The 24,857-nt window shown below is 38.5% G+C and overlaps 1 protein-coding gene across 1 annotated transcript in view; it reads left to right on the forward strand.

The window, feature by feature from the left end:
* LOC149187871 (germin-like protein subfamily 2 member 1) overlaps positions 1–23,507 on the forward strand; it is a 36,643-nt gene extending 13,136 nt beyond the window's left edge. Inside the window, exon 4 of the mRNA XM_089409805.1 lies at positions 23,395–23,507. Within this exon, the coding sequence (XP_089265931.1) occupies positions 23,395–23,507 (113 nt within the window). The remainder of the gene's footprint in view (positions 1–23,394) is intronic.
* The last annotated feature ends 1,350 nt before the right edge of the window (positions 23,508–24,857 follow it).

A 24,857-nucleotide genomic window follows, 5' to 3' on the forward strand; every position in this document is an offset into this window, starting at 1 on the left:
CGAAGGTGGTCCACATTGAACGTTGGGTGCAGGCCAAGCAATGGGGAAATGCTGAACTCAAAAGAATTATCTCCCACAACCTTGGTAATGGTGTAATGACCATATCAGAGTGGTTTGAGATTCTGCTAGGCTTCGGTAAGGTGTTCTTTCTGTAAATGCAACCAAACCTTCTCTACCACTTGAAAACTAGTGTGGTCCCCGATGTTGATCATGTCATTTCTTACACTTGGGATTTTTCATACTCGAGCAGTGATATATTGACCTGTTGGGTAGAGGTGCTTCAGGATTTAGATCGAACGAATGCTTGAGCTGATATTACAACAATACCCCTATGGGCGAGGAGAAGATGTCCCTGTATTCTACCATGACCATATCCACCTGATTCTGCTGCATGGAGGAACCATTCTCCTTGTGAGGGAACCAGAAAGAAAATAAATCTCGTAGTATGGGAGATTATCTTACTAAATTTCTTAACAGAGATCAAAGAGGTGGCAGTAGGTGGGATACCTCCAATATCCTATATAACGTATTACCCAAAGAAATAATAACAAAGCGATTTCTAGACTCATATACAACATGTCGCTTCCACAAGTATGGTTGTCCAAATAATATATTAAAAACATCAAGAGGATAAAAATCACACAATACCTCATCTATGAAGGGATTGATGTTGTAGGGAAGGTGACAATGTTGGCTAACTCAGAGATCTCATCCTTGGCGAAGCCACCTGATTTTGTATGGTTGTGGGTGTGGTGTAGTTGGTAGGCCAAACCATTTCCTGACCTCTAGTGAAATGAGGTTCTTTTGGATCCCAATATTGACAATGAATTGTAGTTGTGAACCCTTTACCCACATCTATAAGTGGAAGAGATGCTCCCCCTCCTCTGGATCTTCGGGCTCATTATTTTGGATCTTGGTGGTGGCAACAGTGGCATTGGGCTCAACATCAATAATAAGATTCCCTTTGTCATTCATCTTGTTTGGTTCTAACTTAGTGTCGAAACATGCATCTAATTCTAAAGCCTTCAACTAGGCCACCAACGATTGCTTGCCCTGACACTCTCTTGTTTTGTGAGTGTGGCTCTTATGGAACTCACACCTCTTTCATATGTCGTTCTTTGACTTCATGCTATTTTTCTTTTCTTGTAGCTTCGACAGGTTATCCTGGTGATGAGCCTCATCATTAGGTAATTATATGGTCCTTAGCTCATCTCCTAGATTAGTCAAACCAACTATTCTCATAACTTATTGCATACTTTTGATTATATTTTGTTTATGAGATGAGTTAGAGTTGGATAATTTGCTTTTTGGTCTAATGTGCATTTAATGCATGATTAAAGGAGAAAAGAAAGGAATTTTTGCAAATACCAATGTAAAAACTAGAATGGGACAAGGGAGAGGGATTATAAGATGTAAATCCTTGTCATTTACTACCCTTCCATTTTGAATATTCCTCCATCAGCTTGAAGTGAAAATAGCCAAATCATGAGGAGTAGAAGGCAACCGAGCAAGTGAAATACAAAGTGCCAGTTTATCTCGAGCTTGGGAGATGAGCCTCCCGAATTTTAAGGAAGTCATTTGAGACTTAAGATGTATAAGTAGAGAGGCCTAGGACCTTAGTAAGATTCATATTTTTTATTGTAAAACTCTACTCTATTTTTCAAGATGCAAGACTTGTGACAAAGTTTTGATGTAAGTTGTTGTTTTGGTAACAATAATGAGTTTTATTTTGAGCTAGCACTGAATTAAATCAGAGGGCTGAAGCTCTTGGGTTTGCACCCAACCCTAGCAACTAAGGCTCCTCTTTATTGTACATGTATGCTTAGTGTAGATTCATAGCTTAGTTGTTAGTTTTATTAGTAAATGCATTTCCATTACAAGTAGTGTAGATCACATTGGTTTTGTGATAGTTTGCTTCCATTTGTGCCTTCTTTCAATTAGCAGGTTAGTAAGGAGAAAAAGGATCACCACAAGGTTGTCAATAGGTTTCTCGGCCTCACTTACCCCCTTTGGGACCACGACTTGAGGAAGGGACCCTTCAGCAGCCCCAAAACATATATTTCTAGTTCTTTTATGAGCTTTGGAGTTTGTTGTCTTTAATTCAATAATTGGTTAAGGCTGCAAGGAAGATTTCATTCTCATCCTTTTCCATCTCCATTTCTACAATAAGATATCACTCATGCTTTCATTCCCTTCAACAAATTTCTTCATGCATAATATAGGTGGTGGATTCATGCTTTTCTAGTTTATGAAAAATGTGTCCTGTTGCATAGTTCTTTTTGGAAGACACACATGTTTTATGCAGAGCGGGTACCTCAGGAGGATACCAGGATTTCATAACTAGCAGCCACCTTCTACTTCATCTACCTTATCCATCTCTTATTTCAACATCACCCTCGCTAGTTTTTCATCATTTTTCATGATGTTTTCCTAAACACATTGAGCGAATCTAGTCATCTCTTATCTTGGATATTAACTCTTGAGTGGTCCTAGATCTTCTAACACTCCATTCCACCCATCACACACCTTTCCTAAGATTACCAACACCTTCCACACCTCAAAATTAGATCTCAAATGTATCCTGTAGGTTTCCTATAATTCCTATATGATCATCCTGTAGTTTTCTAGTACGTCCTGTAGGTTTTCCTGAAATGGCTTGTTTTGAGGCTGAATTAATGGGAAACCTATCAAAAGTCAGAAAAATCCTCTTAGTACCCCTTCACACCATCCAACCACTCCATAAACCTTCTATCTATCCTCAAACACCTTCCATCCACTTGTCACATCCATAGAACAATTAGTTTGCATACTTGATTTCTCCTGAGAAACCAAAAAAATGAAAACAAATTTAGTTTAGTTTCTTTGCTTGCACATTAGTATGGTCTTATGATTTTTACTTATGAAACTTAGATAGTAGCATTTTTTTATTGTTGATTTAGCAATTCTGCTTAGCATAGCTTCTTAAATGGTTAACTAGGGTATTGTGTGGTTTAGCATTACATGTTGGACTTTTCCATTACTACAGTAGAGTAACTCTCTTAGAGTAGATTTCCCCTTCTTCCATCAAAGAATCAAGCTTCTTCTGACTCTATAGAAGTTTGTCTTGGAACCCCAGTGGTCTCTCGCTAATTGAACAGTGACAACAGGAAGAACCATCACTTTTACTTGTGCATACAACACTGTCAAGTTTGTACGGACCCTGGGTTGATAAGTAAAGTTGGTAGCCTAGGAGTTGTAGCATCCTTGTTGCAATACTAGCACTCATCACTTGTTGGCACCATTGTTGGGGAGGAGAATTTGATTAATGCTTTATTTTCTTCTATTCCTTGTCTTCAATATTATGCCATTAGTTTATTTCTACAAAAGTAATCTAATTGTTTCATTTCTTTCAATTTTCATTATATGATTTCCTTTCCATTTTGCAAGTAGGATTTCAATTCATCAAGTATATTTTTCATTCTGTTAGTAATTTTCATTCGATCAGTAGTTTCAATCCTATAAGTACTTTCAAAGTTTTAAAAATAATGCAAAACCAACCCAAAAATATTCCCTTTCATGCCTCGTAGGAATAGGGACAACTTAGGAAATGTTTTGCCAAATATCCCCACTGCATCGAATAGCCAACCTTCTTTCTTCTTTGGTGGCTATCAACTGGAGGAACCCTTAGGTGAACAACCTGACAATTTTGAAGAGCCTACACGGGAAGAAGAAGAAGAGGAACCCATTCCTACTAAGGCAATGGTTGAAAACCAAAATGACAGGGGGTATAGAGAGAGTTGAGGGTGCCTTCCCCATCAGGGAAACCAATGGGGACACTAAGATGAAAAAAATAAGCCCCTTTTCCCTACCTCATTTCCATGGCCTGACCACAAAGGACCCCGACACTTTCCTGTTTGAGTTTGTTGTTATACACCAAACCTATGGTTATATAGATGATGAGAAAAAAGTTAAAACTATTTTCCATCTACCCTCAAGGATGCAACATTGCACTGGTTCATAGGTTTACCTAGAGATAGCATCACAACTTAGGCTCAGATGCAACCGACCTTTAACAACAAATATCAGGACTACTGTCCATCAAAGGATACTAAAGAAGAAATTTTCAGGATGACCATAGGTCAAGATGAATCCTTACAAGACTACAAGGAAAGATTCCAGCTCAGCTACAAAAGGGCCAGGCGCACACTTGACCCCAAGTCACTAAAGTTGGTCCTACTTAGGGGAGTAAGAGAAGATCTTATGGATACCTTAGATTTCTTAGTAGGAGGAGATATCTACCAATTATCCTATGAGGAAATCAAGACTGACTTCAGAAACAATTCCAGGGTAGCCAAGAAAAAGGGTAGGGGTAGTCAACTTATCGCGAGTACATCATCTTCCAACTCATCCATCAAGGGTGAAATTGGAAACATGTTGTAGTATTTCAAAAGTGAGATGTTGCAAATCGTTGCCTTGCAACTGGATACCATGAACATTAAAATGAAGTAGGAGGAAGCATAGAGAGCCTTGGCTATCTTCTATCTTATATGCACAATGAGGCATCCCAGGAATGAATGTACGTTGAACTCTATTGAAATTTTCTCGGTCTATTAGGAAAACCACTCCAAAAACATGTGCCCATCTTTACCTGGACTCAAAGTTGTATATCAAGGAGCTGAAGGGGTAATTGAGTAGCTTCGCTACATTAACCAACGGAGACCTCTTGGGCCCTAACCATACCAGCAGGGCATGCAAGCATCATCCCATGCATGTTACAACCCCAACCAAACCACAACTATAACTTTTTGGGGACCCCGTTCTCATCCTTCCTAGTTTACACCCCCTCCTTGGTCCTATTCATCTCAATATCATTCCCAGTGGCCAGCCAATCATTTAAACCTTATGCTCCACCAAAACCTCAGTGGAATACACCAGTCCATGGTTGGAGGCCCCAATACAATAATGCTCCAGCTTTATTGCCTCCACCACATTCCTAACCACAACTCCTACACTCTACTTCACCGTAGTAACCCTTGATGCTTGCCCAATCAAATCTAAACCCGAACAATAGGAAGGCTCAACAAGTATAAAGTGGAGAGACATCATATCCTGCTTATGTTGTGGAAATCCAGGAGATTAACCTGAGATCAAGAAGAGTTCTCCTACATAACCAACCTCCCCCACCACCTAGGGAGGTTGACGAAGAAAGAGAGGTGAAAAACCTTAAAATAAATCCACCCTTTCCTGAGAGATTATCCCAATCACTCTAGCCTACCCCAGAAGAGACTGAACTTATGGGAGAATTGAAAAATCTATGTGTAAATATCCCCATTTTCCAGGTAATAAAAGATGTTCCCATTTACAATAGGTTGATTAAGGAGAAGTTCTTCAAGCATCCAGGGAGGTGAAAAATGGATGCCCCTACCATTAATGTCATTGGGTAGTTGTCTGACTTAATGCTGGCATAGGTAATATGTCTAAAATATTTGGATCTTGGAAGCCCTGTAGTAGATGTGCACATCAATGGCACCATTGTCCCTCTGATCGATCTTGGGGTTGTCATTAATGTGATGACCAACAACACCATGCTCAAGCTCAACCTCCAAGGTTCATTGAGGAAGACCACAATAGTTTTGCAACTTGCATATCATTCCACAGTAACCCCTAACAGAATTGTGGAGGATGTGATGGTCTCCATTAACGCCTAGTAGTACCCTAAAAATTTCCTAGTTCTCCAGCCTAAGGCTAAGCTTACCTATTATCCTCCCATCCTTGGGAGGCCATGGTTGGCCAATGCCAATGCTTACATTAGTTGCAAAGCTAGGAATATGACCATCAAGAATGGGCATATGTACAAGAAGTTAGTCCTATACCCTCTGATGAGCCTCGGTATTGTAATAAGAATGCTACAACTCCCAAGGCTACCGACTTCAATTATCAACCCAGGGTTCATACAAACTTAAGAGGTATTAACACTATATGTGCAACATACAATGTGTCCTTCCTTTTCTGTCATGATGTGACAGAGTGCATGTATTGAAGTCAAATCCTAAGCTAATTGTATAAAATGAAATTCTCGAAATGGAACCTTAACCCATTGTAAGAAATAAAGTACAAGGAAAGAGAATGAAATCAAATGCTAAAAGACACCATTTTCTAACTAACTCCTAAGAGGCTTTTCTTCAAAAGAATGCTAAGTTAACATGTATGCAATCCTATTGTCCTAAGCATGCAAATTCAAACCATCAAACCTTCTACATTTGTTCATGTAAATGAATAAAATATTTTTTTTTCTTTTAGTCATTTTCTCTTGACGAAAATGTGGTCGTAGTCTGTAATTCGATTACGAGTTAACTTTGTAACCAATCGGTTGCACACAAACATATTCTATACGTGGATTTTCACCCTGAGGGTCCCACTTATCTGACCAATCACTATCGATCCCTCATTGACTTCTCCTTTTATCAAGAACTTCAATCCACCCATTGATCCCACTTCTCCAAATCCAATAGATATCGCGTTGTCCACTCCTGACATATGGAAAACCTTCAATTTTTCCATAGAACCAAAAAGAACTAAAACCCTAGTTCATAACCTTATCGTGTTTGAAATTTAGGTTAAATCACATGCATCTTTCAACACGATCACCGTCTGATCTCTTACCTTCGTAATGAATGGTTGTGATCGATCCAGAATTCAACTGGATTAAATCACAATCCATAAAATATCACATCCTAAATCTGGATTAAATCACATGCATCTTTTGATGTGATTACCATCAGATCTGACCTATCTAATCCAATGGCTATCGCATAACTCGCTCTCGAACTATCATGGTCGATCTCCACTTTTGGTCAATCTCGCATGATCCAATGGCTATCACGCCATATCATGCTCCAACTAGCACGATGGTTCATACTCTAAGAAAGTGAGAAAATTTTCTTCTCGTGCTGCATGTCGCCCTCTAAGGGTAATCACGTGAAATTTAGGAATACCACTTCCCATCTTTAAGGAGCACGAGATGCCACTTAAAATCTTTTCAAAACTGCCCACATGCTCAATACAAAACTTAAAGAAATGCATTTAACTAATTTTTCAGCACTTAATCTTAGTGTTAACTCTTAACGCTAATTGACTGTGATTTTACCAATAAAAAACACAAATAGAAAAAAATACTCGATTAGGGTCCAGAATGACGATACACAAATAGAAATTAATTTCTACACCAGAACAATGTGTCCTTACCAAACTTCAATCAATTTTTCAGCAAAAAGGAAATTATAGAGTCTTGGCCCTCTCGCCTCGATTACAATAGTTTTTCTGACCTCTGTTTCAATGTCGAACGCTACCTCTATTACACCTCTCTCTTACTTACTCTATTCTCGATCATCTAATCTCTTTGTCATTACATTCTTTCCTCTTTTATGAATCAAATCCTATCCTATTGCATTGACAACTCAATCTCTATTTTTATTACTCAACCATTAAACCCCTATTCTCAAGCTATGATACACATCTATAATAACACTCATCCCTTAGTCTAAAAATTATATAATAATCTAATTATTACTCTAATTAAAGAAAAGATAAATTCGAGAGATCCACCAATCTAGATTTGGGAATAAGAAGACTAATCCAAGCAACTTAATGATTATTATGAACTTGCAAAGCTTTTCCAAGGATGAAATAATGCTTGTGATCCTATAAAAGAACTTACATCCACCATTTAAATCAATCTTACAACAAGAAATCATTAATACTAAATGCAAAATTAGAAAGAAATAAAAACTAGAGATGCATGTGAATACGTGATGAAAGGAAGGAAAGAAAATGATACAAAAGGGCATTGAGGCTCATAGGATGGAAAAGCCCAAGGAAACTCAAAGACCTATGGAGGAGAACAAGATTTAGAGGTTGAACATGACATTAATCTTAATTATTTTCATCAATGGAATTACATCCCTGCAAAAAAATACCATGGAGTTGCAAAAAATACAAGCTCTCTACATCATAACACTAATAAATGAAAAAAAATCCTAGAGGTAAATTTGACTTGGTACTTATGAAAAATGATTAGGAGTCATTCCCCATGAATAGAGGAAGCTTTCCCCACCAAAATCCCTTGATAGTGGATCTAGTCCCCTTGATTGGTGGATTTGCGCCCTTGATTAGTGGAACACATTCCTAGATTTTATCAATCATTGGAGTTCAACACTTTGTGCCATAATTCCATAATATCTTATTGACTTATTATTTATTATTGATCCTCCAGTAGTAGAGAACAAGTCCATAAATTATCTCCGCCTCCAAATCTTCATAATCTCCCCAATATTCTCATAATATTCCACAAAAATAAATAATATTAGGCACAAATATTCAATTATTCATAAACCTTCCTAATGAATATATTAAAGTTAAAAATAAATTATCTAATGCAAAAAGAGAGGTTTAATGTGTTGAAGGATGGTCATAGGCCTTACGTTATTGCTTAATTTAGAGGCATGGGCCTTAATTTATGTCTAATTTAGAGGCCCATCATATCCCCCTGCTAACAGTGTTGCTCATCCTGTCAGAAACTTAGTGTCCTCATTGTGCCTCATCCATGGCCCTAGTTGCCTCTCTCTTGTGCATTAAGAATATTGGCTGCAAGTTCTACAAGGACAAGCCCAAAAACATATTTTTGCAAGGAAAAATCATTGTTTCTTGAGACAATTAGCTTACCTTCTTCCCCTTATTCAAGATTGGTTCTTGAATATTTTTCAATTTGGTAAGGTCTTCCACACCCTTACCAACCCTCTGCTACCTTGTTCCGCCATTTCAACACCTCTAACACCTTCGAAACACATTTAGATGAGTACTAAGACATCCTACAGGAATTCCTGTCAAAACTATAGGAAACCCTGTTAAAACTACAGGAAACCAGTTTTGAGCATAAATGATATACTGACGTTAGGGCAGGCCCTCAACTTGACTCCCATGCATTTCTCCCATTTTTAGGTCCTGGACAAAAGCTAGAAAGAGATTGGAGACTTCTCGAAACACCTATTTTCATCACTGCAGTTCGAGTTCTACTTTGATGGTGAATGCCTTATTTCTTTTTGTTTCCTTCTTCTTCTCCCTTGTAGCCTAGATGATTTCCTAATGGTCTTGGAGTTCTCTGTTTTGATTAGGTCTCTCTTAGGCACTGCCATTTTGGGTTTTAGTAGAATTTTTCATTTCTTCCTTCTTGTAGCAGCATTCTGCCTACCTGTAGTAGTCATTCCTTCTTCCTTCAAAGTCTTCTAACTGTATGGGAGTGATGAGAAATGATGAAGAGGGATTGGATGATGATACTAGGGATCAAAGGGAGTAGTGCAGGTTTGTGAAAATGGAGAGGGTGCACTATTTGTTTTTTCTTTTCAGGAATGAAATGGGATGGGAAAATGATGAATAGATAGTGACTATGAAGTGGATGGAGGGCTTAGAGTGCTGTGGTGACTTGGCCTTTGTACAAATTTCTTCTTTAACTGTTATCCTCATTCGTGGAAATCATCACCCTTCATAATTTGAATTTATAGTATTTCATGAGTGAAGAAGTGAGCTACAATCAAATAGTTGAAGGCGGCTGAGATTGCTGACCCATCCTTAGCTTATAGAACCTAATCTTTCATGCACTGACAACAAATTTCTAACTATAATATGCTCAAGAGAGGAGGTCAAGAATATTTCATAACTATACCTACCTGATGGTTTTTGGAGAGACATGCATCCTGCTAATGAGTTGATGTTGATGTGTAGGTATTGGATGGTGATGTTGATGATCGTGATGCTGCTTCTAAGCTCTGGAGGAGCTTCTTTGACCTCTATCTCTGCTTTAAAACTGCTCACTGCCAATCTTGTAGGTGTTGTTATGTATTCTGTAGGTTTATAGAACAATTAATTTTTGTCCATATCTCCCAAATGGTAGACTGGATTGAGCTAAAACTTTTTGAGAATGTTTCCATCATCATTATTCACTTCCCCATAGAAACGTTTTGGTCAATGGATGCACGAATATTGAGAAAATGCAAAAATTTCTGAAGGTGGTGGAGGCCAATTTCATGTAAACCGTGCACTGGAATTTATTGAAACTTCTTGAGCATGTTGCCATCATCAATATGCATCTCCCCCTTAAACAACTTGGCAAATGGATGCATGGTTTTCAAGTTATGGAAAAAACAAATTTCTGCTCTATGTATTTTTGCATCCTGTAAGAAAACAGAGCATCCTGTAGTTTTTTTTTGGACAACAAAAAAAATGAATGGTAGAAGCTTGAGAATGATGGGTGGATGGCGAAAATATATGAGGGTGATGGATTGGCATGGCCTTGGCCTTGTTGGAGCATTTGAGCAAAGGAAGAGAAAGTCAAAATTTGACTTCTTTTGACTAGGCTTGATGAACTTTTTCTTGTTGCTTGCAGATGTTGGAGAGTACATGCATTTATAAAAGAGATGCATGGAGCAAGGATTTATTTTATTTTATTTCTTTTTTTTCTTCTATGCCTACTTTCCGCCTCAATGATGTTTCCAACTAGTAGGTCTGCCTAGGCACCTCAAAGGAGGTTTTCACCTAGGATCTTCTTTTTTCTCTTTTTTCTTTTTTTCAACCTATTAATGCCTCATGGAAGATTTCAATCAATGAGTGAATCTAAGGTGCCTCTAAGGAGGTTTTCACCTTAGATTTTTTTTTATTTCCTTTTTTTGTTTTATTATTTTTTTCCTTCTACCCTATCCTACTTGAAAAACAAAATCACTTTCAAGTTACTTCCAATGGAGCCATGTGCACATCAAGATGACAGAAACAATGATGTGGAGGATTGAAATGTATGCTTTGACATGTACCTAAATTTCAGAGGCTAAATGATTTGAATTTGGAAGGATCAAGCATATTTGAGGAAGAGAGTGATGTTGCACTTTAATGACTGTCTGGAACCATATTTCAATATAGTTGTGATGCCCCTAGTCCACTTGCTGAATTGAATCATTCTTCATGTCTTCTTCTACCATGAACTTGAAATATTCCTCTTTTTGTGGATTGTTCTCTTGAATACATGGATGATTTGATGGTAACCATGAGGGAGCTTTCTCAATCTCTGATTTTGATGTCTTCTCTTCACCAAGTGCAACTCATGATTCTTTGGTATTCTCTTTTGAATATTCTTCTTCTGGATGTAGTCCTTCAATGATATCAAGAGAGTCTCTTTTTTGCAATACTCTTTCTGAGAAATGGTGAATACCATTGAGCTTAAGAGGAGATGTTTGGAAGTGTTGTACCTTAGCATTGTAAGTGGGTTGAGATACTTCAATGTGTGGGTTTGAAAATGGCGGTATAGGTAGTTGAGTCGAAGTGGATATTTGAGATGGATTTGGATGGGGTTCTGGTTGTGGTGGAGGTGAATAATAGGGATAACATGGAGTTGGGTATGGAGGATATTGAGGAAATTATTGAGGATATTGTGGAGGGCTTCTATAAGTTGCTTGCCAACCTTGTTGCCAAGATTGGTTTTAGGATTGAGATGTCCAATGTTGCCAAGGAAAGGGTGTGTTCCAATTACTTTGAGGTGGATATGAATAACCTTTAAATTATGAATTAGGCTCTTACATCATATCAGGATGAATAGGTTGCCATGTTTCTCTTGGAGCTACACAACATTGATGCATTGGCAATTGACTTGCTCCATTGTCTTCTTGGTGAACTTTCTTCAACCTTGGTAATGATGGACAATGTTTAACATCCTGTGATTCTGCAACACAAATATCAACATTTTATTTTCCATCATCTTTCATTCTTAACATTTCTTGTTGTTTTGTTAAATAGCTAAGAATTTCTATTTTAAAATCATCAAGAAAACTTCCAAGTTTATCGTGACTTACCGATCTTGATGCTGACTTACCTACCCTTGGTTTTCCTCTTGATATGTGTTTGCATGTTTCACAAATTTCCTCAAATGATAATTGGTATACATCGCCTCTATTCTTGAGATTAAGGATATGAATCCACTCATCCCTAATTATTACAAGTAAGAGGGTTTTTAGTGTGTCCGATCCTAAATGATGTAGTCTTCCCCTCTTAACATGATACATGAACCTTTCTGTTAGATCCTCTAGACTCTCATCTTCTCTTTGATTCATTCTAAATATTTATTCTTTAATATCATGATCTTTATATTTTTCTAGAAATATATTTTGCATACCAGTCCATTCACTTATTGAATTAGTCCCTAAACTCATGAACCATTTAAGAGCTCTATCCTTCAAAGTTGCTGGAAACAATCTCAAATTTTGACTTTTTAATAAGTTACCATAAGATCTACAAACAATCTCAAATTCAAAGAGAAAGGTCTCTGGATCCTCTTACCTTAGATCATGAAAGTTTGGAAGAAAATATGGAGGGATGTTCTTCATGTTCACACTACCATCAATATCTAGAATGGGAAATTTGATGGGATCTTCCTCATTGTCATCATCGCCATCAATTTCTTCTACATTCTTCAACATCTTCTTCTTCTACCTGCAAAAGTGAATGGTGATATAGCTCTTACTGCACCATGTGATCAAATGGGGGGGTGGGTTGGTGTTGGAGAAATTTTGTTTTTGTTTTTATGATTGAACGAAAACTATAACGCAATGCAATTTTCTACTTTTGAAATTAAATATGCCTAATTTTTTTTTTTTGCAAAAATTAAAAAGAAATGAATCAACTAGGGAAGAAAAAAATGCATAATTTGACACCTCCTTGGCAACAGTGACAAAACGTGATGATCCTCGGTATTGCGACAAGAATGCTGCAACTCCCAAGGTTACCGACTTTAATTATCAACCCGGCGTTCGTACAAACTTAAGAGGTATCAACAATATGTGCAGCATATAATGTGTCCTTCCTGTTAGCGTTCAAATTTGCCTCAGGCTGAGGAAGGCAAAACTCGAGGCAACATCAAACCAAGCTCAGCCTCGTAGCTAGCCCTACGAGGACAGGAGAGGGCTCTCTCCGGTCAATCTTAGAAAAAGGTAATAAAAGAGGCTCGATATGACTGAATTGATGACTAATTTTAGGCTAGGTATGAATTACAAGGATTATGGAATTTATTTTTTGAAATTTTGTTGAATTCAAGGGAAAGGAAATTTTGGGTGCGGGGATGAGGCACAACTTTTGTAGAGGTCTACTTGGGGCAAGATAGGCTATTCTTTTGATGCCTTTAAAGTGAGTGAATGAATAGTCGTGACAGGTGAGGAGCTAAGGAGAGCAAGGCAGTCTCAAGGATTCTCCTTAAACTGAAGAAAACATGGAAAATAAAACAAACTTAAAGGCAAAGCATAGCAAATTTATGGATTCTACCTTAACACTTCATTTGTTTAATTGCAGAAGATTAAATAAGGATAGTGGTAAACATACACAACTTAAAAGTGTTGAGAGAAACATAGCATCAACACATAAGGCCACATGAATCCCAAATAGTGTTGCAAAACCCTGGTCTATCCTTTGCCAAAATTGCAGAGAAAAAATGTACAATAGTGTATCCAGCTATTCCCAAGAGTACAACCCTGAAAACGACTAAGAAAATACATAATATAGGCAAGATAACACATTCCCTTACCTCTAGGGGTCGAGCTGATCATCCTAGGAGTTGTTTCAACCAATTCTAAACAAAGCACTACAATCTAGGCAGTCAAAACAACTTGCCTCTGTAAGCTAGGAAACCAATTCATTCATTAAATTTTTTCTATTTTATGAATGAATCATCTAGAATAGGTAAATAAGTGTCAAGTAAACATAAAATTCCATTAATTACATCATGGAGGGTGAAACAATCCCATCACAAGTCAAAACTAGTCAAAACTGGCCGAATTCCTGAGCTGGAAGGTGAAAACTGTACAAAAATCCTGATGCGTAGCGCGCCTGAGCCCTATGCATAGCGCGCCTTTCCACCTGCATTTGGGGCACTTCCCGACATCCAAATTGAGCTCAGGTTGGCTTGTTGGAAAGCCCTGGATGTCTACTTTCCAACCCAAGTAGAATTTTCCAATTTTATGTCCATTTTCTCCTCCAAAAGTGCATTCTCCCAAGGCTGCTACCTGTGTGTCCAAAAAGGGGCAGTGAGGTCATTTTTTGAATGTTTTTTGACCTTTTGGGGACCCAAACCTTGATGAAATGCCTTGGCAATGGCTAAGCAGGTGTATTTCATCATGACGAATCCAAAAATGCAAACCTTTCATGATTTGGACCTCCCAATTTTAAGGGTAGCGCGCGGCACGCTACGCGTTGAGCCCAACAACCTGTTTTTACACAAAAATTTCAAAATTGACAAAATTTTCCCCAAACTTGTTGAAATTTGGGCTGGGGGTCCCAATCAAGTACTATGCTCAATCAAAGAGGCTTCGGCCAAAATCTGAAGATGATCAAGCTCCTTTTGCCGTTTTTGCTTCTTGACCATTTTCCTCAATTTTGCCTTAAGACTCCTAATTCGCACCTTGCAAACCAGGTTCGGGACCTTGTAATGCATAACCATGTGTTTCAATAATGCATGATCTCTATCGGCCCTTTTTAGCCATTCCTCCAAGTAGATGTTGACCCTCTCGAGATTAGCCTCTCAATCCTCATTTACTTGTTGCTCTAGATAGGTGAACTCAATTTTCCTATGTTGGGCAGCTTGGCGATTCTCACGGATGTTCTGTAGCTCTATGATCCTATGCTAGTCCTCAAGCTATTTATTTCACTACTCCAGATACCTGATATATTGGGTCTTCTCTGATTTTGAAGCTATCTCATCATGAATAGTAACAAACCCAGATGGCTCATTAGAAGGTCCCTCCTCATGCTTGGGCTTCTTGCTCTCATCCTGTACCTGCGGTGCTGCTGTCGAAAGCAAGGCCCCTTGCACACAAGGTGGAGATAACACTCGCTGTGCGGATGAAGTCAATGAGACCCCTTCCACCTCGGATGGAGATAGTACTCGTCCTGTAGATGCAAATAATGTCCTGTGACCTCGCTGATATGTCACATATGGAGGAGCACTTATATGCTCAGTCTCGGGAATGTCTGGCTGGTGTGGAGGTCCTTCCTCATCATGAACTATCTCAGGAGGTGGTTGTAATGGTGCAAAGTAATCATGGGAAATGAAATCTTCCCAAGTAATGCCCTGCTGGGCCAACTGATGCATCACTACAATTTGGTCAATGCATAATGATAGATGCTCTTATGCTGATGTGCTGGGTTCTTCCTTTGTACTAAAGGCACCATCCTCTCTATGTTGCAACACATAAAAAATGGAATTTTCATCATATGTACCCTGGTAAAATGCATCAACAAACAAACATGGTACGCATAGAGACGTGAGAATCTGCCCTCGCAACTGAAATATCGAATGATAAGTTTCATCAATGGTGCATACTCATCCCTTAGGAATCTGAAAGGAAAAACTGCAGTCAAGTGTCTTACACATCCGGGCTTAATATATGGCTCATAGTGGAATCTTTCTAACTGCTCGCGTTTACTCCATTCCTCCCCTACATTTGGTATCCTAGTGGCCTGAGCAATAATCTCGGGTGACAAGGTGAAATTCACTCCGGCAAGGTTTACATGACCATCCTGCAAATGTAGAACAAATAAACAGACTAGTTCCCGATGATGTTGGATTTGTGAGATCCGCTCACAGTATTCAAAACATGATTGATATCGAAAACAGGACATTGCAAGTGGACAAGCTTGCAATTGAGCCAAAGAAGTAGGCTCCTCCCTGACATGCCGACCACCTTTGCCACCTTTGTGATACCACCTTGGCACACTTACCTCTGGTGTAGAATGACTATCATAATCCTGCTCATAAGATGACTCGGTCTCTGACATGTTCTTTGAAAACAAGGTGGCTCGAATATATATATGTTGATATACAACTGTGTGCAAAATTAACTGTAGGCTTTTTCTTTTTCTCAAAATGCTGTGACCAAGGGGACACAAATATACAAGGGAACTGTTAGGAAAGGGGAAACATTAGGGAAATGGGGACAATGGAAATAAAACAAGGAATTTAGGGAAGGGAAGGGACATGAAAATCTTTAAGTTTTAGGGTTTAGGATGAGGTAGGGTAGGAAAAATATGTTTGTAGTAGAAGGGAGGGGTTAGGATTGGAGGGAGAATAATATAGGGTTTTATGAGGAATTATTGGGGAAAATATTGGTGAATATAGGGGGTGGGAAACACAAGAAATGGGAAAACCTTGGCAACATTTATGTTTGAAAACCCTACAGCAATCTTGGCATTTGAATCCTCACAGCAAACTAATGGAAAATGAGGGTTTATACACTTGGTTTTTCATGGCGAATATAGCATAACATCTTTACATAAATCTTTCAAAACTAAGAACTAGCCGTGGATAAAAGCCTACCTGTGATTTGATGCATGAGAAGAGGTGTTTGAGCGCGTTTCAGGCAAAGTTCTAGTCATAAACTCCAACGCGTAGTGCGCCTCACCCGTGTAAAATTTCACTGAAAATTGTGGCCTGATGCGTAGCACGCCATTGGTGCATAGCACGCCCAACCTGATGCATAGCGCGCCCTGGAAACGGCCCGATTTGCCCACAAACTCACAAAATCGCCTTAGAAGAATACTCTTTGCTCTTGGAATGTGGAATGGGTTGCAAATGAGGAGAAATATCTTCATATGGACTCCTTGTTGATTTTTTCTTAACCCAAAACCCATTTTCTTATGTTTGGTTGTTGACACTTTTTGAAAATTAATAGGCTTTGACCTTTTTGGTTTCCCCTTTAAAATTGGTTGAAATAATGATTTTCATTGATAATTTTTTGCAGGGATAGCTCTGATATGCTTTGGCAAAGGAGACCAAGGCTGCACTTGAACGATTGAAGAACTGAAAATTTTGACAATTTTTACAAAAATGAGATGGCGACTTATCTTCAAGACAAAGTTTTGAAGAGAAGTCCTAATTCAACTGTACAATGATGAAAATTATTGAAGTGATGATCTATCAAAGACATCCCTCTGGCTTGCTGGTCTTCTAAGACTTTTCAAGACAAAATTGACTCAACCCTAGACCTAAGACCTCAAAATTTAAAACATGATGGTAAATGACCTTTGAAGACTTATTTTAATAAACATGCTTGAACCAGCAGTGCCAAGCATGAGGGGAATGAATGAAACAAACCGCTCCATCAGAGTTATGGCATGCCTAACGAATTGCAATTGATCAAAACTGATGGGACACCTAATCATGAAATGAAAAAGAGCTTTGACCTCTGACGGAGGGATAACTAGACCGACTCTAAAATTGGCTCCAATGGGGATGGTAGCTCCTTGGAGATGCCAAGAACCGCAGATCTCTGTAAGAGCTAGATAGTGCCTTCATCCATTGGGCGATGGAGTCATTATTCTGACACAAAATCTTGAGAGTTTGACTGAAAAAACCAAAAACTGCTTTGACCGAACTAAACTCAAAACTAAAAGATTTTTAAAACTGACTTGACAAACTTAGACTAACTAACCTTCATTTTCAGAATTATAGCCTTCGCCTTGGGCCCCAGACTGAAGATGATAAGTTAGTGTTACATGTGCAATAGAAAAAAAGTAAAATGATATGTACAATGATGATGAAATGAGCAGAAAATACTTCGAAGTAGTATCTCTTTAACATCCGACCATTAATCGGTCCTCCAGGACATTCATCTCCATTCATTTCTTTGAGAAGAAAAGCGTTCTGACCACGATATGCTGCAATATTATAAGGACCCTTCCATAAATTTTCAAATTTGCCATGCTTTCCTTTGTCTTCATGTCTAGCATCCAATCTCAAAACTACCTCATCTAGCTGAAATGTGTCCGCCTTTTCCTTCCTGTCGTAAATATTTTTGATGCGCTCCTGCAACTTGAAAGTGTTTTGAAATACCTCCTCTCATGTCTGCTGTAAATGAATCATTTGATTAATCCTTCTCTGCATAGGATCTTCCTCACTACCCGCTTCTTGAAGCAATTTGACTACCGGGACAGCAAGTGAAGTTGGAAAAACCGTGTCTGTTCCGTACACCAACTCGAAAGGAGACATGCCAATAGACTTTTTCTGAGTCACCCTATCAGCCCATAGTGCATTTATCAACTTCTTGTGCCAGCCCTTTTTACTGATTTCCAACAATTTTTTAATGATATTTACCAAAGACTTATTGGATGACTCCGCCAATCCATTTCCTTGACGATGGTATGCGTTGAATGCCCCAAGCTGATATTGTACTTATAACAAAACTCAACCATCCTTTTTGACTTAAATGCTTCTGCATTATCTGTGATTAACTTACTTGGGCATCCAAAACGTGACAAAATATTGGTTTCAAGAAAAGAGATAATTGCCGCATCCGTGGCTTGTCGAGTAGGAATTACTTCAATCCATTTTGTAAAGTAGTCTGTGGCTGTCAATATCCATCGATGTTATCCTGATGATGCCAGATAAATTTCCCCGATGAAATACAAGCCCCATTGGTGAAATGGTGCGTTGACCTCAATTGGTTTGAGAGGCAATGGTTGTCGTTTTTGCTTCCCTTCGAAAATTTGGCATTCATGACAATTCTTAACAACCTTATATACATATGAAAATAATGAAGGCCAATAATAACCTACCCTTAGAATCTTGTTCGCTGTGGTTTTCTAAAACAGATGGCCTCCACAGTCACCTCTATGAAATTCTTTCACAACTCTTTTGGCTGCTTCCTCTACCAAACAATTCAATAACATTACACCAGGATCTTTCCAATACAATGCAGAATTTAGTATGCAGAATTTTGCAGCTTTCAATTTCAGTGTTCTACTTTTATTTCTAGGCATTTCAGGAGGTGAAGACAAATGCTGCAGTACATATAAAATGTCAGCATACAAAGGGGAAGAAAGAAACATTTCAGATACCTGAACGGATGAATTCTCCTCATCTTCATCAGACATAATAGCAATCAAATTTATGTCTAGAACTTGCAAATTTGTTTCAACCATTAACTTGGCGAGTCCTTGACCTTTGATCAGTTGAGTTGGTTTAATCTCCACATCATACTGTAATAACACAGCAATCCACTTACCCCTTCTTCCTTCTGGATCTGCCTGTACTAAAATATCTTTAACTGCTGCATTAGGAACATAAGCTAGAATATGTGAATGCAATATATACACACGGAAGTCTTTCAAGGCCTTTACAAGTGCAAGAGCTTGCTTCTCAATTATGTTATATTTTACTACTCCATCTCTTATAATCCGACTGAAAAAAGAAATGGGCTTTTCAACTCCCTCCCTCTTCTGCATTAATACATCTGCCAAAGTGTGCTCAGAAGCAAATGAGAACAAAATAAAATCTTGAGTGTAATCTGGACTGATCAAAATAGGAGCTGAAGAAAGAGCTAACTTCACTAAATTAAATGATTTTACCGCCTCTTCGGTCCACTTTACTTGACTACCCTTTTTCAACATTCTCGTGATTTCTCTAAGATGCTCTGCTAGATTTGGAATGAAGCGACGCAGAAAATTCAGTTTACAATTGAAGGACTATATTTCTTTCTTGTTCCGGGGCTGTTCAATTTGCTTAATGGCTCCAACACGTGCAGGGTCAATACGGATGCCATCTTTAGATATGATATGGCCAAGAAGTTTGCCCTCATCCATGGCGAAAAGACTCTTTTTCGGATTCAGCGAAATGCCATATTTTCTACACTTTTGGAAAACAATTTTCAAATGATACAAATGTTCCTCATCAGAATTTGAAAACACGGTTAAGTCATCAAGATAAACAACTAAAAATACATCTTTCTCATTGGTGAAAGCCATGTCCATAGCACGCTGAAAAGTGGCACCTGCATTTTTCAAACCAAACGACATCTTTGCATAATGAAACGTTCCCCATGGAGTGGTGAATGTTGTCTTTTCATGGTCATCTTCATGTACTAAAATCTGATTGTATCGTGAATAGCCATCGAGTAGTGACATCCTTGATTCTCCAACTACTCACTGCAATATATGGTCCATTTTGGGCAGCGGATAATTATCTTTTAAGGACACCTTATTCAAATTTCTGAAGTCAATACATAAACGGATCTCACCTGTTTTCTTCCTTATGGGTACCAAGTTTGATATCCAATCTGAAAATCGGATAGGCACAATGATTCCTGACTTATACAATTTGTTTACCTCTTTTTCAATTGATGGCAGCAGCTTCGGATTGATTCTCCTCAACTTTTGATGAAAAGGCTTCTGATTTGGCTTTATAGGGATAGTATGCTGAATGATATTAGTGTCATATGTTTTCAGATCTGAGTAATCCCATGCAAAAACATTAGAAAATGAGGACAACAATCTGATATACTCTTCCTTTACCTTTGGTGACAATGACTTTGATAGCTTTACCATCTTGGGATTCTCAGCTGTCCCAATGTTTACCTCCTCAACACCTTTTTCAGTCGGTCTTAATGTCGGTTTGCGGGCCACATCATCTTGGTCAAACAGCTCCTCTAAAGGAATCAATCCCTTAGGAATAATGTTGTCTTTAAGTTGCAGCACGTCCATTTGATTTACTTGTATATTATCACTACCATCATCATTTTCAGTATCTATTGAGGTATCTTTGAACTTACCCTTATTTTGTAGAAACTGATTGATCTCTTCATCATCTTGAAAGACTTGCCAACATCGCTGATTGTTTGGAATGGTTGTACGATGTTTCACATGAATCTCAAACTTGTTGCTAGAATTCATCGGAATTTTAAAATTGCTTGTTGCCTTAGCAAGTCCATCAGCAACACCATTTTGTATGCGAGGCACACATGTCAAGGTATGATCAGAAAATAACTTCAAAATATCTAAGACTGCATTTCAATATGCCCTCATATGAGGATGCTTGGCCTGAAACTCACCCTTAACTTGCTTTATCACCAACTGGGAATCACCATAGACTGCAATCTTCTTCGCTTTCAGCTTTCTAAGAATCTTAAGCTCAGCAATGAGAGCCTCATATTCCACCTCATTGTTTGAACAATCAAATGCTATTTTATAATAACACACTCTCACCTTGCTTGGAACTTTGTCTTGAGCGGAAAAGGGACTTCGAATCCACACACCAATACCAGCACCATCACTACCTACTGCGCCATCAGAATCCATGGTCCAAAGACCATATTCATCTTCTTCCAAGTGTTGAAATTGTGTTAGCTCTGTTTTTTCTGTTTGCTGCCCCTTATCCTCAGCTGATTGCTCCATAGTAGCTTGCTTTTCTCCTCTTTCCTTTTGCAGAACTTCTCTGAAATTTTTAGTGATCTCTGGTATATCTTCTACCTGAACTAACTGACTATCTAGATCATTAAAATTATTAGCAAATAAAAAAAATGACTCCAAATTTGTATGTACATAATTTACAGGATGATTGATTGGCTTCTCTTTGCTGGTTATCATGTATTTCATCTTTTGCTCTCGATATAGCTTTCTCATTTGACCGAAGACTGGAATTGTAGCATAAGAAAAGTATAACTGTAGAGTACCCTTCAACTTAGCCCCCCAAGATCTTGAAAGTAGCATACCAAAACGTGGAGGAATGTCTGCCACAGCCACATCCATCAAGACATTCTTCACTGGGATTTGGTCTAAGCTAACAACCAAATCTTTGATGAGCCCGATACATCTTACACAGCTGGAATCAAATGAAGACAAATCATGATATTTCCTTGTGATGTCTAACCCCAGCTTTTCCATGATCGACTTTGGCATCAAATTGTGCGAAGCACCCGAATCGAACATAGCATTGTGCAAAACATATTCATGCAATCTCAAACTGATATAAAAGGGAGGAACATCACTATCAGGGGACTCACCATCCAATGCTGGCCCAAATATCAATTCTGGCTGATCATCTTCAATGTTCACCGTGTCAAACATGGGATCAAAATTCATAATTTTAGAGACTTGACCTCGGTAGCTGCTTTTTTCATGATTTCAGTCAAAGGAATAGATATATTTAGTTTGGAAATTTCATTTTCCAAACTAAATGTTGAAACTTTGTCGACTTCTTTGACCGAAACTTCTCTCCTATCTTTAATTATACTTGTCTGATTTGTCTTTTCTGCTGCTGATATCTTGCTAGTTGTGGGATCAATTGTCTCCTTTCCTTTCTTCTATGGTATTGGTGAATCCGCCTTTGGTGTTGTAGCTTCTTTTCTTTTCTGAATCGGATTGATAGGCACATCTCAGTTTCTCAATGAATACTGCTTCTGTTGAGTGGACAAGGCATTCAAATATCCTCTTTGGTAATCATCTAAATCTGCATCATTAGCTAAGATAAAATCTTCATCTTGCTGGGCGCCTGAACTTTCTCCATATTATTCTTCTTCAGTGATGTAAATGGGCAAATCATTAGGAGTAAAGAAGTGATTTTGGTCCCCTACTACATCAGCATATTCATCTGAATCTTGACTCACAAACTTTTGCAAAAGAGGAGCCTTGATCGATTGTTGGGCTGCCGGCTCTTGTACTCTTGGTTCACGCTGCTCAATTCTGAACTGAGGTTGTTGCTGGCCACGATAATTTGGATTACGAATCTGCGGTTCTGATTTGTCAAGGTTGATTCTTTTGAAAAAAATTTCCATCTCATGGAGCCAAGGCGGTTCTGATGTAGATTCTTCCTTTATAGTCACTCTTTTCTCTGCCTTCAACCATGCTCTCTTGTCATTCAGATTTGCCTCAACATTAACAACAATCTTTTGCATATCTTCTAAAGTAGGCGGATCTCTATCCCATAATGAATAAGCCATCTCCAGATCAAAACCATCCGGGAATTTGAGAAGAGTTGATTTTCTATATGGTCTTAAATCATCCGGAATAACATTATAAACTGTATTGAACCTGACAATGTAGTCTTGGACAGACTCACCATGATTGCATTTGATATTATTGTACTCGGCATTGATTTGAAGTGGATCCTTTCTGAGTTCCCAACGATCTAGAAACTCTCTCTGAAGTTCAGCCAACGTAGGTATACTTCTGGCTCCCAAGCCTCTGAACCATTTTCTTACATCTCCTCCGAATGTTTTCACAAACAACCGCATAGTTACATCCTCTTCATCAATCTCATATAAATCACAAAAATTAGCCATTTTTTCTATGTGCTGCTAAGTGGACACACTTTGAGGAGTGCCATCAAATAAAGGAATCTTACTCTGATAATACGCCGGCATATCATGCAAATCTTGAGGAAGAGCGAGAGGAGCAAACCGAGCAGCCATTGCTCTAGGCGTATTTGGTCTGGGAGTAGTTGGTGGAGTAGATGTAACTGAAGTATGAGGAGTATGAGGTGGTTTATGCGAGGAGAAGTGATGTGGGATGAAGGAGGGGAATTAGTTGCAGATTATGAATAAGTAATTATAGCTTGCACAGGAATGGTTGGAATGAAAGGCGGTTCGGTGGGATTTTGCGAAGCGGAAGCCGTGACAGCAGATCCAATATTCGTAGATGCAGCTTCTAAGAAATCAGAAACATTTGCAGCCTGAATGTCACTCTGAACGTACCTCAAGATAAAATTTTCAATTAATTTATTATGTTTTTCCACTTTAAGAGCTGCAGCAAAGTCAAGATTTGGAACAAGAGAATCAAGTGCACTTTCAAATAGAATTTTAAACAGCGACAATTCAAATTTCTCGTCAAAGTCAAGTTCTTCAAGATACTCAAAAATTGTAGGACATGAATGAGACTTAACCAAGGGAGTCTCCGAGCTTTCTTGACGAAGGATTTTTCGAATCAAGTTTGGATTTTCGTAAATAGGAGGTGGATCTGGATCAGGATTTAATCTCGTGTATCTTCTAGAAGCCAGTGTGGAATTGTTCGGAACAATCAACGGGACACAATAAATCTCAGCCTATAAATTTGCTAGACTCAATCATCCAAGGTATAGAACAAATAAGTATACTGGGGTGAATTGCAAATGAAGTGCTACATTCACAAGCTCACCGAAGATTGACTGAAGCATCGTTTATCTGCTTTCGCTTATGAATAGCAAAAGCCTTTCGAAGGCTACCTGGCATATCTTCAGACTCCATCTAAGACTTATGAAATAAACACATCAACCAGCAAAGAATAACAAATTTGTTCCCCAGTATGGTCGCCACTATGTTAGCGTTCGAATTTGCCTCGGGCTGAGGAAGGCAAAACTTGAGGCAACATCAAACCAAGCTCAGCCTCGTAGCTAGCCCTACGAGGACAGGAGAGGGCTCTCTCCAGTCAATATTGGCAAAAGGTAATCAAAGCGGCTCGAGATGACTGAATTGATGACTAATTTTAGGCTAGGTATGAAGTACAAGGATTATGGAATTTATTTTTTGAAATTTTGTTGAATTCAAGGGAAAGCCAATTTTGGGTGCGCGGATGAGGCATAGCTTTTGCAGAGGTCTACTTGGGGCAAGATAGGCGATTGTTTTGATGCCTTTAAAGTGAGTGAATGAATAGTCCTGACAGGTGAGGAGCTAAGGAGAGTAAGGTAGTCTCAAGGATTCTCCTTAAAATCAAGAAAACATGGAAAATTAAACAAACTTAAAGGCAGAGCATAGCAAATTTATGGATTCTACCTTAACACTTCATTTATTTAATTGCAGAAGATTAAATAAGGAACGTGGTACACATACACAACTTACAAGTACTGAGAGAAACACAGCATCAACACATAAGGCCACATGAATCCCAAATAGTGCTGTAAAACCCTGGTCTATCCTTTGCCAAAATTGCAGAGAAAATATGTACAATAGTGCATCCAGTTATTCCCAAGAGTCCAACCCTGAAAATGACTAAGAAAATACATAATATAGGCAAGCTAACACATTCCCTTGCCTCTAGGCATCGAGCTCATA

This window comes from Pinus tabuliformis, chromosome 3_1, assembly GCF_031772625.1.
Source record: "Pinus tabuliformis cultivar Carrire ecotype Pingquan chromosome 3_1, CPIR1, whole genome shotgun sequence".
NCBI lineage: Eukaryota > Viridiplantae > Streptophyta > Pinopsida > Pinales > Pinaceae > Pinus > Pinus tabuliformis.